The sequence below is a fragment of the Zosterops lateralis genome, assembly GCF_965231275.1.
Source record: "Zosterops lateralis genome assembly, chromosome: Z".
Lineage (NCBI taxonomy): Eukaryota > Metazoa > Chordata > Aves > Passeriformes > Zosteropidae > Zosterops > Zosterops lateralis.
Window position 1 is genome coordinate 51651436 of NC_139800.1, and position 15394 is coordinate 51666829.

Consider the following 15394-nt stretch of genomic DNA (forward strand, 5'->3'; position numbering starts at 1 on the left):
TAGCAGTTTAATTATGAGGCTAAATTTCGGTGATTGATGGATTTCTTCAGTGAATTTCTTGTGTTGAAATATGTATTACCAGAGAATTAACTTACATCATTTTCTTTTGCATGTTATCCTAAACAGTTGGTCTCAAACAGGGTAGGCTGCCCAAATCTTAGGTATTAAGATACCATTAAAAATCCATTGTATTTACCAGCTGTTGCCACTCAGTCACTGACTGAGGTGGCAGAGAGTCTTCTGTAGATGTGGCAACTTGTGGGCAAGTGCTTGTGTACAAGCAGATGACTCTCAATTACTTCTGTTGCATCTTGCAATAGTCAGTTACTGTCAGTTACTTTGGGGTGAGACACAGTAGAATCAGACTGGTTTGAGCTGAAAGTACCTTGGAGATTGTCTGTCTCTATTATATTCGCCATGAACAGGGCGAATCTGCTAGATCAGGTTGCTCAAAGCTCTATCCCACCTGACCTTGAACATTGCAAGGAATGGGGCATCCACAGGCTCTCTGGGCAAGTGCCTTACCACCCTGACAGTAAAGAATTTCTTTCTAATGTGTAATATAAACCTATTCTCTTTTAGTATGAAGACGTTCCCCTTTGTCCTGTCACTACATGCTCTTCAAAAATGTCTCTTTCCATCTTGGTTGTAATCTCCATTCAGGTACTAAAAGGCCACAATTAGGCCACCCTAAAGTCATCTCTTTTCTAGGCTGAATACACCTGATTCTCTCAATATTTTGTCACAGGAGGCATGCTCCTTCCTTCTAATCCAAGCCCTCCTCTGGACTCAGTCTAACAGGTCCACGTCCTTCCTGTGCTGGAACCCCAGTGCTGCATGCAGAGTTCCAGATGGAGCAGAATTCCCTTCCCTCCCCGGATGCAGCTCAGGACACGTTTGGCTTTCTGGGCTGGGAGTGCCCATGGCTGGGTCATGTCCAGCCTCTCACCCACCAGCACCCCCAAGTCCTCAAAGGGCTGCTCTTGATTTGTTCATTCTCTGGCCTGTGCCAATGCTGGGAGGGTCCTGACCCACATGTAGCACCTTGAACGTGGTCTTGTTTAACCTCATGAGACTTCCCATGGTCTCACTTCTCAAGCTTGTCCAGGTCCCTCTGGATGACATCCTGAACTTAAGTAGTCTCAGCAGCACTACTCAGCATGGGATCATTTGCAGACTTGCAGAGGGTGCACTCAATCCATTTGTCTGTGTTACTAGTGAAGACATTGAGTAGCACCAGTCCCAGTATGGATCCCTGAGGGCCACCAATTGTCACTGATGTTTGTTGGGACTCTGAGCTATTGACCGGCACCTCTGAGTGCAACTCTCCAATCACTTTCCTATTAATCCACCCATAAATATTCTCCATTTTAGAGATAAAGATGTTGTAGGGGATTGTGTCAATGGCTTTGTATAAGTCTAGGTAGATAACATCCGTAGCCCTTCCCTTGTCTACTGATAGAGTCAATTTGATACGGAAAGGCCACTTGGTTGGTCAGATGGGACTTGCCCTTGGCTGAAGCCATATCAGCTCTCTCAGATCGCTTCCTGTTCTCCATCTGCCTTAGCACAGGTTCTAGGAGAATCTTTTCTGTGGTCTTCCAGGCACAGAGTAGTTTCGGAGTGGTCTAAAAGCAAATCAGGTTCAAGATTCAAATTCAGCTGTTCTCAGAGTTAAGGTGAGGAAAGAAATAAGAACAAGGAATCCGTTTTTGTCAAATAAAAGCATTTAGAAACGTGATTCCAACCTCTGGTGACAGAAGTTGGATGTTGTCAAGGAGGAGCGTATTTTCCATCCCAGCACATTCATATATCCTCTAAATATCTCTTTAAAGTACTAATCTTGATCTATGCTATTTTTCATGAGAAGTATTCTTTGGATACAGTTAATTCCCATCTCTTTTTGCAAATATTTAAATGCTACTTCCCTAAAAGCTGCATTTCATGGTATTTCAGTAACCAGTTGTAAGTTGATAGAAGTGATTACTCTTGCAAGTAAATACTCAGGCCAGTTTTATTTGGTAACTTCTATAACAGAAAGGCTGTGATTCACCTAAATGGAAGAAATGGCAGAGGATGGAAACTAAGCTTTAAGTGCTGATTTATTTTAGTGATCTTGTAGAAGATACAGTTTATTGCAAGATTTTAAAGTATTGTCTTGACTAACAGTTTAACGCCCTTCTGTACTGGTGGTTTTTTGGGGTTCTTCTTGCACGTAGAGGCAGTATATGACCTTGGCAGTACCATTTCTGCATAGTGACAGGTCTTTTAGGTTCTTGTTTGAACTCTCCTACCAGGTACTGAAATTTGAATTTTAATGGTTCTTGTTTACTGTTTTTTTCAGCAGGTAATTGCTGCCATGGAAACACAACTGTCTAATGGACCAACTTGTAATAACACAGCCCATGGTTCAGCCACCATAAACAATTGCTCATCACCAGTTGATTCTGGGAACACAGAAGACAGCAAAACCAATTTAATAGTCAACTACCTTCCACAAAACATGACACAAGAGGAACTGAAGAGTCTCTTTGGCAGTATTGGGGAAATAGAATCCTGCAAGCTTGTCAGGGACAAAATAACAGGTACGTTGGTTTTGGAGTTTTCTGTATCTTTTCATTTTTACAAGCAGCAAACTGAGATGATATTCTGAAATTCTCCTAAGTAATGGAATAAAGGCAGAAGGAACTAGTGCTGATGCTACTGGTCAGAAGGAACTCACGTTGATGATTTTTCAAATTATATACCCCAAAATCAAGTTTATTTATTTGCATTTCATTTTGGTTAGTTTGAGTGCTATAAATGCTAACAGGACATTCAAACTTGGGCTTCAGAGTACTAGGAAAGAAGATTCACATGTGAAAAAGCAGATACGTATACAAAGTTTCCTTGAATTTTAATTCGGCTTCATTGAAGTTAGACTTCAGTTCTTTTGATGCAAAAATACTTCTTCTCAGGGATGCGGGTAATGAAGCTTGTACCTTGGAAGATGGGCAGATTATCTTACTTCACAGGTAAAACTGCTTTTGAATTGCAGCACTTGCACAGTTTCTTGCACAATGGAATACACACTTGAATTAATTTATGCTACTTGGCTTCCTTCGTGTTGAACAGTCTCTGGCTGAATGTTGTTTGTTTCTCCTATGGCTCTGAATAATCAGCAGATCTTCTCACAGCAGATGATTTGTTCTTAAGACATCAGGTAGTGGAATGGGTAAATCTGTGAAGTACCCTCCTTCAGCGTGGTAGTCTGGGATACTGAAATCACAGCTTTTAGTTGATCTGGCCTGACCAAACCTTAAAGCAATCTTTGCTCTTCAGTGTGAAGATTATTGAATGTTCTTGGGGATGCCGAAGAAACCAGATGGGGGTGATGTCACAGCTTGTTGTCTTTCAGGTGAAGTCTGGTTGGTGGAGAAAACAAACCTGTTTGCTCTGTAGGTAATGACTTCAATGCTTTGAAACGAAAAGTCCCTTCCTTAGGTGTTTCTTATCTTGTCCTTTCCACGTTTGTCCTGGGAGTGGAAGGATGTAACTTGTACTTCATCAGTTAGTAGGATGGCTATTCAAAGACAGTACTTCTCTGTCTTGCATATTCCACATATTTAGCATTCCTTATCATAGTTGCTTAGGAATGACTTCAATGGCTATTGCAGGCCCACAGAAGTAACCCTCAAGGTCTTTATGATGAATGCTCATATTGTCCATATCCTTTCATGATGGGTCTGATGTTCTATATGCCAGCAGCACTGTTGCTGCTACATAGTTTCAAAAGACTCCTTACCTGGGAATGGAGCTGGACTTAATTGTAGACCTCTTGTGTCAAGGTGTTTTGTATATGACATGAAGTGATCCCTGAGAAGGATCCTGAATTTAAATTACATTCTCAGTAGCAGAGAACTCCAGTGTTGAAGTTATTGGAGATAGATAATTTTCCTACTTCATCAGAGAGCAGCTCCTCAGCTTTGAGAGATACTTTCAGCTGCCAGTAAAAATACTGCGTCAGTCTTTTTCCAAAAGGTTTTGGTATTATAAGTAAGATTGAGAAATATGGTATCTGACCTTGTAGCTGCATTGGGAGCAATACTTCTGATTTAAGTAGCCTGGAACAAGCTAATCTTGTGTTTGTAGATGCTGAGGAGAAAGCTCTTGATTTTCAGTCCTGTTCTTACTCATTTTCAGGTTTTCTTTAGAGAGTTTTGAAAAGCAATTTTGTCTTTTCCTTCTAAATTCTGAACAGGGGTTGTTACTAGGTTCTATGAAAGAAGAGATGTGGCATGAATTTCAGACTTTCATTGGTTGAATTCCTCTGTTAAAATGCTGTGCTTTTTTTTATCGTTCTCAGATGAACTGCCATGAGTATTAGTTACTTGGTGAATATCTTTAAATTATAAGTTTAGGGTAGCATAGAAGTTGAAATACACTTCTATACTTACGGTATTGCTGAGGTCTGTAATGGCTTGGTGTCCACCACTCTGGGCCTGCTGGTTTGCAGAGTGGAGTTTGGTGGGCACACATGTGGGCCAGTCCAGTCCTTGGCTTAGAGTGGTACCGTCCTGCAAGCTTGATGCCAAAGATTGCGTTTCACTTCATGGCCACTGTCACAACTGGTGGGCAAGACCAACAACAGGGAGGAAGTAACCTTAGCCCACAGCTTTTCAACAACTTCAGCAAGAAGTTGATCTCTGCCTACTGGGCTGTATGTGAAATTTGATCTCTGCAGGTGTGCCCAGTTAGAAACCACCGTCCGGTCCTGAGAGTCAGAGTTCCTCCTGCCAGGATCACTGGGTTGCCAGTGCCGTGTGTTAAAATTCAGAGAGATCATGGCTAGCCACTGTCACCTTGACCCAAATACTCATTAGCATACAGTGGATTTAAATCAAGTTATCTCCCACCCTATTACTTAGTACTCACTCTGTGTTCTGCAACACTGAAATGCACTTGCATTATGATAGAATCACTGAATGGTTTCATTTGGATAGTACCTTAATAAGCATCTGATTCCAACCTCCGCACCCTGGGCAGAAACACTTCTCAGTAGAGGTGAAAGTGCCCCATTTCCTTGAGGCTGTCTGCACACTCTAGGATTGAGAGGAGTTGAACTCGAGGGCCTTCCTTGTTTTTACCACTCTGGAAAACCTGCTTGAGGGGAAGGAGGTGCCCTGAAGTTCACTTACTAATTTCATGTGAACAGTTTGAAGTCCAAGTCCTGATTATTTTATTGATTTTTGGCTAGGGATTTGGTTGTGAATAAAGGAGAAAACTGATCTGTGAAGGTTCCTGATGGTCATCTCCAAGCGTGCACTTCATGGGCAGAGCTTTCTGTTGGGGCAGCCTTACTAGCTGAAGTGAAGTCTGCTTTCCGTATTAGTGCAAAAACATTTCAAGTCTTATCAGTAAGAATTAAAATAGCTGAGTGCTGTGGGGTTTGTTTTTTTTGTTTGTTTGTTTTTTTTTGGTTTTTTTTTTTTTTACTGAAGGTAAATAAATTAAATGTTAATAATACTGAAGATTCTAAAGGGTGCTGAACAAGAGTCTCTCTTCATGTGAGAATCCCACTGACAACAGCATCTGATAAGTGGGTCATGAATGTCACTTTGTCTTCACTTGCTAACCAGAGAATCTGTCAGGAATGAGTCATTGTGCCTAGATATTTTAGAGTCTGTGTTAACTCTTACGTGCTTTTGACTAATGCAGATGTATGTCAATACAGATTGCAAAACTACTGCGTAAGTTAATTGTGGTTGTACGATAGGCAGGAGACCCTGGCCTCAGCAAAGCAACATAACTGAATTCCAGTCAGCCACTTTAGGTAGCTGTTTAATTTAGTTTATGTCCTTCTACATGTTTAAAGGCAGCAGAGGTAACATTTATCATATAAACACATTTTATGTAACCTAATGTTAAGCATGTATAGTTACAAAAAAAAAGCTAAAAATACTCTAAATGTTAAGAAAGAGAATAAAATGGGATGAAATTTAATTACTGGAGCTGCCCTTGGTCAAGCACTTTAAAGAGTAGATGCTTTTGGCTTGCACAACTTAGATTTCACAGTTTTTGAAAAAATACAAGAAAAAGTCATAGCTAAGCACTAAAAAGTAAAAGATACCATGGTATGGTAAACATTTTCTAGATCTACTTTTCTGAAACTTGAATATAGGTAAAAATGTGACTGTAGTCTCCTTAAAAAAAAAAAAACTAAAACCTGCATTCTTTTAACTCCTGCTGTCTTTAGTACAATTTCCACTGTACATGTGGAAGATTAATGCCTAATTTTCACATTGTGGAATAATCTCCCAGTTTTCAGTTGTGTTTGTGATATTTTTAGCTAAACTGAAACTCATGGAATATAGACTCCTTAATTTCAGAAAGCAGCTCAGATGTCTTAAATTTGGGAAAGTATTTGTTTTCTTGGCTTCAAAGCTCCTGTACTGTTCTCTTATTAAAATAATCATATGTTAATAAAAGTCTCAACTTATTTTCTTTGAAAGACAACTTGCTCATGAAAAGGTCTGGTTTTCTTGTCTCCTTAGCTATGTTTGAGCAACTAATTTTGCTTGTATGTGAATTTCATTTGCAGTTTAGCATGCCTGCTTGTTCTGTCTAGAAAGTGAATCAGGATAAGCTTAGGGGCCTAGTTTGGGACTGTATTTCACATTCATAGACTTGTGTATGAGCTGCAAAGCTGTGGTAATACTGTTGCCTTCTGTACAAGCAGACAGGTGCTCTGTACTTGAAGACTTCATCAATTCCTACTGCCTTATATAATTTCTGCTTGAAGGTAAAGAATAAGTCCACTTTAGGACGTGCCTGCTGATCACTGTTATGTGGCATTTTATTCCAGACTTGATCCAGATGCTTCACTGTGGAGCTTATATGTTGGTTGGAAGTCTGATCCTCTTAGACATTTTTTTTAAAAAAATCTGGGTTCTTTTTTGTCTTGTGGCTGGCAACTGTCACATTGTGGTGGTGTTTCTTTATGGTCAATATTATAGGCCATGGAGTAAAATTCTTGAAGTCTTATGTGACTCCTTTAAAAATTTCATAGACTTTTGCAGTCTAGAGTACAATCCAGAGTACTGTACTCTGGTGTACAGTACACTGTGAGATGGATACTCCTATAGAGGAAGGATCACATTTTTATCTCTAACACCTGTTTCTGTAAGACTGGAGCTAGCAGGATATCTTGCTTAATTTGTAGATTTCATCTTGTCCTCTTGAAGATAATAGTTTCTCAGATACTTTGACATATTCTCTCATTCCTGTGTTGCACAAAGTGAAGATGTAAAATGCAGCATGCAATTCAGATGTCTAGAACTGTAGTTATAGAAAAACTGCCTAAAAGTTGAACACATCCATAAAATTTTTGAAGCAGCTGTGTCAATATGCTTAAAGTTTGTATTAAGAGTTTTAGTTCTCATGGATTTTCTCAGTCTTCACTGAAGTACCATTGTAATAAATGCAAAGGATTCTGAATTGGTCATAAAAATATATAGAGTTTGACATGATGCTGTCAGATGGAGCTTGTGCTGTTCACAGTGATAACACTGGTAACAATTCAGTCTGGGCCATATATATGCATATGGTTAGTGCAGTGTTGAGAGGGGCTCTGCTCTGCCCAATCCTTGGTTATGGAGCACTCAATCTTCTCTAGTGCAGAGTCAGAGGAAATGCTTGTCAGTCACAATGCTGAATTATAGTCAGCTGAAACAGCCGAGGCCATGATTTGGAGAAGGATTTTCTTTTCTGAGGGTTTAATGGCCTGTTTCAGCAGAGTATGGCTGAAACATTCATCTCGTAGAGATGGCTCTTACGCTTGTGTGACTTGTACAGTGATCTTTTGGTAGTCAAGGGAAAACCTATTTGTGTCCTCAGTGGAAGCAATACAAAGTGTGTTATGTGACTGGCTGTTTGAATCTAGCACATGTGAAACTTGTAAAGCTCTGTAGTGTTCACTCCTATCAAAACATTGTAAATGTTAGTGACTGGCAAGGGCAGAGCTGTTGGAAACCTTATGCCTTGTCAGTGCTACTGCATGTCTAAAACTCCTGACTTTGAAAGTGATCTCAGTTGAGCCTGGGCTGCCAGTTTCTTTCAAGTCTCTTGTCACTGTTGCTCTGAGCAGTCTTAGCTTTCTCTTCAACTCAACAACCTCAACTTCAGTTTTCACGTCCCTTAATGTAAGTCTAATTTTAGGGTATCTAAACTAACCTTACAGTAAGATGGGGAAAAAAATATGATCATGCCTTAATCTGAGGCTCTCGAGTCTTCTTGCTGCCTTGAAGATAAAGTAGGAGAAAAGGTAGGTGGGGTCCTACTTAAAAAGTAGGTTTTCCTTTTTATGTCCCAGTGGGAGCAAGAGGAAGCAGAAAGAGACAGTGTGGCATATCTGTGGAGGGGCTTAGTGTTCAAAGTTACTTTATTTACCGTGTAGAAAGTTTTAAGCATTTCTATGACAAAATAGAAATAGGTAGGGAAATGAGTAGCTGGAATTTCAGGTATTTGTTCATATAGTACTAGTGCCTGACACGGAAAAGACCACATGAATGAACAGAGCACAACTACTTCATCATGGTTCAAGAGAGGCTTGCTATTCTTGTTAAACTCCCAAGCTCTTTTTTCTTGCTAACCTTTACTTCCAATGTATTTGATGTTTGTAGTCCTGTTTTGTTCTAATGCATGAGATGGTTTTACAAAGTTTTATGTACTTGGCTGGGAGAGTAGAGTAATTTGGTAGCTGAAGGAAGAACTGTTGAGGCTGCCTGCTCTTTTGTGGTGTGTTGAGTCTGTGATACGCAGAGGTACTTGCAAGGTTCTTCTAGGTGATGTGCCAAGAAGAGTGAGTTTTTGTCAGATTGGCAATTTCTGATTAAGACAGGGTTGTGGACAAAAGGTGCTGCCTGGAAAATTCTGTCTTATCAGTAGAATGTGTTGTGCAAAACTTGACCAAAAGGTGAAATTAGGCATAGAATCCAAATAGGATGGGAGGGTATTTCCTATTTATATGAATTTTTATGTCTTTATGTGTGGTGGCTGACTTTTTGCTACTGGAGTATCTTTCTCAAGACCTTGAAGCATAGATCTTCTGGGGACAGGGAGGGTTGATTTTTAAATCACCATTTTAATTTTCAAGTTTGTTTTGAACTCTGCAGATGCTAAAATGCAGTTTCTGGTGTGGCCTAGGGACTTGGTGAGTTATGGCACAAAGTTAATAAAGTGACTTTGAACTTCGTGTGCCTGTTGGAGAAAAGTGCAGCAGCAGAGTGTTGGCTGACTTAGCTAGCTTGGATGCTTGAAGTACCATCCTGCAGGGATAATCCTGAAAGAGTTAAGTTTCAAACAAGCCTTATGTGTAGATCCAGAGCATAACTAATGTCTTAAATCTGCTAAGGCGCTGTAATTAAATGGTCTTTGAGATTCCTTCTGACTCAGGTGATTCTGTGGTGTTTTATACTTCTGATTGCTATTTTATATTACTAAGAAGTATTTAACACCATTTACTGTACATTTACATAGTAAGCAGTATAATTTGTTGCAGTTCACATGTCTCCTGGAAATGAGTCATGTAAACAGGTAAGGATGAAGGAAATTGTTTCATCTTGTGTTATTCAAGATAGCACTTAATTGTCTTTGCACTTCCATGTGGTTTTCACTGTTACGCAGGCACAGCAATGTTTTGAACTTTCAGAAGTTCATAGGCTTTGTTTTCACAAGTGAAGGAGGTAGAAAAGACCTGTTTGACTAAACCTGCCAGGGATTCACTCATAGTGCCAACTTTATGTGGTGGAAACAAGCTGGTTTTAAAATGATTATTCATCTCTATATTAACCAGAATTAATGAGTTCATCTCAATATATAGCATAAACAAGTACTCACATTGTTTTAAATTTTAACTCTTTTTATATGACTAAATATAATTAGGAACCTTTCTGACCGCTAAGCCACTCTGCTTTTCGCCAAACATTGTACTTTTTGATGGAGATGATTGCAATATACATTATCTTGCACTTTTCTGCAAACAGATTGCCATTCACTTTCGTCAGTGCTTAGTATAACTTAAAGAAGCTTGTTGAAAGCCTTGAGGTTTGCAGACTGGCATTGGTTCTGTAATGAATGTAGACTATCTTGTGTGCTTTTAGCTAAGGTACTGCTCTTTGCTTCCACACTGGGAGTCACAGGCTGCCAGTTTGGTGTATCTTACACTGCTTACCCTTTCATATGTGTATGTAGGTATATGTATCTATTGCATCTTAGTGATCTTAGGCTAGCTGTTTGAATAAGTGTTGATTTTAGTGGAAGCTACTGTGTGAGAGAGATCTATTGTAAGCTGAAGTTTTTTATTGGCTAACTGCTTTTCAGGGTAAGTGTGTTCTAAGATTAGAGCAAAGTATTTATAATAATAAAGAGATATTTTAGTGATGTCTGCCTCAGTGTGGGTAGTGATGAAACTACCTGCACACCTAGGAGCTCTTTCACTCCAAGGATGTAATGTGGATTGCAAGGACCTGGACATCCATACAGAAAGTAGATAAGATAAGTTCTCTCAGCCTGCACAAGCTAAGTGGTAACTGATAAGACTTCAAGCTGCAGATGGCTCTAACAGGTCTACTATGTACTGGAGCAGCTAGTATATTGTGTTATAGAACCCAGCCCTTAAAATACATGCCAGGAACTTTGTAGCTGCATGTGTTTATTTTCTAGAAAATATATGTATATCTACATTTTATTTTCTTTTATCATGATACTTCAACCAGCAGTTCTTACTGTGAAAATTTACCAGACTGCCATTGTGGTTTTCTGTGTACAACTGCAAAAAAGGGCTTATTATACTATTCTCTATGGAATTTTTCTTTCTGGAGTATGTCAAGTCAGAGTGAAAATAGAAGGTTTTAGAATGCCACAGAAAAAAACTATGCAAGACTGGTTTTAGTGACCTAATACTTTAAACCACAGTAAAGAGAAAATAACTTATAGAGTTCAGATCTTGTATTTAATTTTAAGATTCCTTTAATTTATTAATTTTTTTTGTTAAATCTACTAATTCCCACAGTTATCAGAGGCACAGCTGTATTATCTTCAAAAATTCTGCTCTATTCACCAGCTTTTGCTTATTTGAGGCATTTAGCAGAATTTACTAAAACAGAAGGGGATTTGTAATCTGAATTCTTTTCTGTCTTCTGAGTATTTGGATCTACTATAGATAAGGGGGTTCTTTTAGTCTTTCTGGTAGTTTTGTCTTTGTGCTGTTAAACCAAAGCTCTTTTTGAAAGGCACTTGGAACCTAGTAATGTTGCACAATGGTTATGAAGCCTTGCATCTCTGGTAAGATGCACTGATTATTTCAGTTCCCCACTCTTCCCTCCCACCTTCTAAACTGAAAAAGCCAGGCTTACTCGTGGAAGAATTTTGCTGTGTTCACATAAGAATTAATTCTTATGGAGACATACTTCAGTTTCAGATAATGAAAACTTCAGTGTTTCTCAGCGCATGTTTTTTTCCTAGTTTTTTTTAGCAGCTACAAAGAGAAATTACTTTTTCCAGCTACTTAGTATTGCAGATTAGTAGTTACTCTTATTTGTTAATTACAGCTGTTAAAACTGAAAAAAACAGATGTTTGCCTTGTACATACTTTCAAGCACATATTTTTTGAGTTGACATTTAAGACCTCCACTAGGGAAAGAAACTGTTTTGAGGGAAACTTATCTTTTTTGTAGACTTTTTCATTCATCAGTAAAGATCAGGAGAGAGAGGAAAAAAAAAGCCACAACAAAAATCACACATGTGATTGAAAGTAGCATTTGGAGTTAACCTATGAAAAAAGTTTCCTGGAGCAGGGAAATACTTTTCAAACTTAGGATCATGGCACATTTCAGAATGCCTTTCAAAACTCTGAGATTAAGTAGCAAGTAAAAACCTGGACAAAAACCAAAACAACCATTCCTAAGGAGTATATGTTTCTTTGAAATTCAGGAGAAGAATTTATGTTCAGGTGTGTCCTGTTTTTGGCTGGGAGAGAGTTCCTTACTGTGCCAGTAGGTACAGTGCTATGCTTTAGAATCAGTATGAAAACAATGTTGATAAGACACTTTGGCTGATAAGATTGACACTTTGTTGATAAGATGCTTTGGCTGTTGCTGAGCCGTGTTTACTCTGAGTTAAGACTGTTCAGTGTTTTGTGCTCTGCCAGCGAGCAGGTGTGGGAGCATAGCTTTGTCAGGGAACCTGAACTGGCCAACAATGTATTCCACACCACAGAACCTCGTGCCCAAATAATAAACTGGGGGAGTTATATGGAATGGGGGCTGCTCACAGTTCAGGGGTAGGATTTGGTATAAGCCAGTGGATGATGAGCAGTTTCTTTGTCTATCACTTGTTTTCCTTGGGATTTCTCTCTTTTTATATTTCCTTTTACTAGTAGTATTGCATGTTACTTTGTTTCAATTCTAAACTGGTCTTCACCAGCGAGCTTTTTAAAAATTCTTACCCTCTTTCCAATAGGTTGTGAGGGGGAGTGTTTTTAGTTGTGTCTGTATGTTCTTAGTTGCCAACTGTGTTTAAACCACAACAAAGTGTCATACCAGTTTTTTACTTGGGTGAGCACATTACCATAGGTTTTGAAACACTCCAGCAGTGGAAAAAAGTGCTCTATATCCACTTGCTTTTTTAAGGTGACTAAGTTAATACAGTAAGGCAGAATATTTAACGCTGCTGGCTGTATTCCTGACAAGGAGTAAATTGACTGCGAAAGACAAAACTGAGATGCTTGGAACATGTTGCTACTAATAGTGGTAAAAATTAAAGGGTATAACTAGCTTTTGGAGACGTACTTGGTTTGGCAAATTCCTTAGTATTATTTGACCTCTGAGTGGTAACGATCTTCTCCTTGTAATATGATAAGCTAGTTTGTGGGAAATTGGGTGTCTAATAACTGTGTGTCTTTGTAAGAAAAATAGGTGTTTAGTTCAGTCCATTATTCCAAGTAGTTAGTATCTGTCGCTTGTTATGTTTGAACCCAAGGCAGTAACAGGCATGATTCTCAGTGTTCCTCCTCCTGTAGTGCCCATAAGCCTTTCTTGTTTCTTTTGCTTGCGTAACAGCATACACTTCCCCATGCAGTCCCTGCTTTCAGCCACCCTTTCTTGTGTTGAGATTTTCTATTTAGAATTAGTGGATATCTGTTAATAACCTTCAGCTGATGTGTCTTCTGGCTTGCTGAACATATTTTATCAGGTTCATGTAATGCTTAGCATCCATGATACACTCCCCCCTCCCCCCCAAGAACTTTCTCTTTGTGCTGCAGAGAAAAACCAGAGCTGCACCATCACTTTTGTATCCAGCAACAGCAAGCTGCTATTGATGAAGCACCATATGATAATGTTCCTTACATGTGAAGAACCATAAGCTATAATGCAGGAGGATGACACCAAATTAATAAAGAGTTGAACCTTGCTGGGATTAGACATAATCTATTTACTGTGTGGCAGGATATGCTGTCAAATATTTTGATCAGTGTTTGATCCTTTTCATTCTTCAACTTTCATTATTCATAAATTAAGAGTGATAGCTGGAAAGTGGTTTGGGAGAAAGGCATTAAAGTATCAAATACAGAATTCTAGTAGCAATCATAGTTTAGAGATGTTTTCTTACAAACTGCCCAGCCTTGCCTGCTCAGTGGTGGATGAGTTGTGTGTTCAGTAAATAGAATTCATCTGCTAGAACTACAAGCAAACTGCAATTAAATTAGGGATTGCTCAATGACTTACACAGGTTCCCTCATTTTGCTAAGCTGCTTTTAAAATTCAGTTCAAGCCTTAATGCAAACTAAAATATAGTTTGAAACTTGAACAATAACTTAGATTAAGAGTAAATAGAAAGGTTGATGGTATTCTCTACTTATTCATTTAGCCCTTCTTGTTAGACTAAGTCATGTAGGGAGTTTCAGATACAGTGCTATACTTAATTGGGTTGTATGTCTCAGTGTGTGCTCCTAGCCTTATTCAGTATCAAGATAATGCTGTAATAGTCTCCATGGCATTAATCACAGATGACAGTAGTGACTTGGGAAGATGAGGCAACTTTTTTGTAAAAGAGGTGGTATACCACCTGAATGATACCTTATCTTGGCTTACAGGTCCTCTGTGGAGTTGTCACTCTGCAGGATCACTCTAGCATACTGTAGGGCATTCTGATATTTTAAATTGCAAATCCACACAGACAAAAGGGTTCAATGTTTCTTACTCCTATATCTGAAACTCCATTAAATTTTTCATGCTTATGAAGTTGGGCTGGGGTCTAGTAGTATTATCTTTTCCATGGCCACGCTGGCTTGCTTTCAGGACAACATAGACCACTACTTGAAGCTTTTGTGTTTATCTTTACGTAATCTTGTGGCTTTTCGGTAGTGCCACGTTTGCTTTTGTGTAATGGTCATGGAACACGTCTTGACTGTGAAATTTGAGGAGACTTGCAAAAATTATGAGTCCATGAGATGAATTCTAATGAGAGCTTTATATATGGTCTTTAAATGTTGTCATGGATGTTTCTTTTAACAGTGTTCTTCCACCTTTGCGTGGAAAAACCTTGGGAGTACAGTCTTTAGAGTGATGAAAGGCAGAATAAAATCTAATGCCCAGTTTCTGTGAACTTAACTTGGTCCTGATTACAAAAATATGGAGCTGGTTTGCTCTTGCAGTAGTTTGGTGGATCTTTGTCAGTTAACTTCACACAAAGAGAGAAGTTTATGGCTTTAAACACAGTTCAGTTTATTGAAAGCAGTGCTTGTAAAGTGACCACTAACATGGCTGGCAGCAGAAAATACATTACTGTTCACTAGGAAATGGATTGTTCTCTTTCAGTCACGGTCTGGATGACAGTTTTTGGAGGACTTAAGCATTGAAGGCAAGGTATGTAGATGAAGTTAAAGGATAAAAATAAGTAAGATCCTCAGTCTTCTGGAATCCCTATGAATTCTGTTTCTGTAGATGTGTAGAGAATAACTTTCAGTTCCTAGACTTCATTATCCTCAGAGTTTTATTCTTCACTACAATATTGATGCAAATAGTATGTCCCATTCGGTTGTTTTTTTCCAAGATAGGGTTTCTTTGCCATTGCTTCTGTGATATTGAAATTCTTACTGGTTATATTCCTGTAACTTAGTATTTTGCAATAAGATCTTTTTTGCAGAAATTGAAATCTGATATGTCTGAAATGATGAGATAGTGACTATTGTAGAAAAATCCCATTTTTCTACAAACAGTTGTATGTTTATCAGTAATTTTTGGTTGTCCTATGGAAATGTCTGAATGTGTTATTTGCTATTCAGACTTCTAATTTTCCAGAGTATGATTAGTCTGTGCTTTTTTTTTTTGTATTGGACCATAAAAATTGTTTTATA

The 15394-nt window shown here is 38.7% G+C and overlaps 1 protein-coding gene across 1 annotated transcript in view; it reads left to right on the forward strand.

Annotated features, from left to right (window-relative positions):
• ELAVL2 (ELAV like RNA binding protein 2) overlaps positions 1-15394 on the forward strand; it is a 47496-nt gene that overhangs the window by 1416 nt on the left and 30686 nt on the right. The window contains exon 2 of the mRNA XM_083883017.1: positions 2345-2585. Within this exon, the coding sequence (XP_083739143.1) occupies positions 2345-2585 (241 nt within the window). The remainder of the gene's footprint in view (positions 1-2344; positions 2586-15394) is intronic.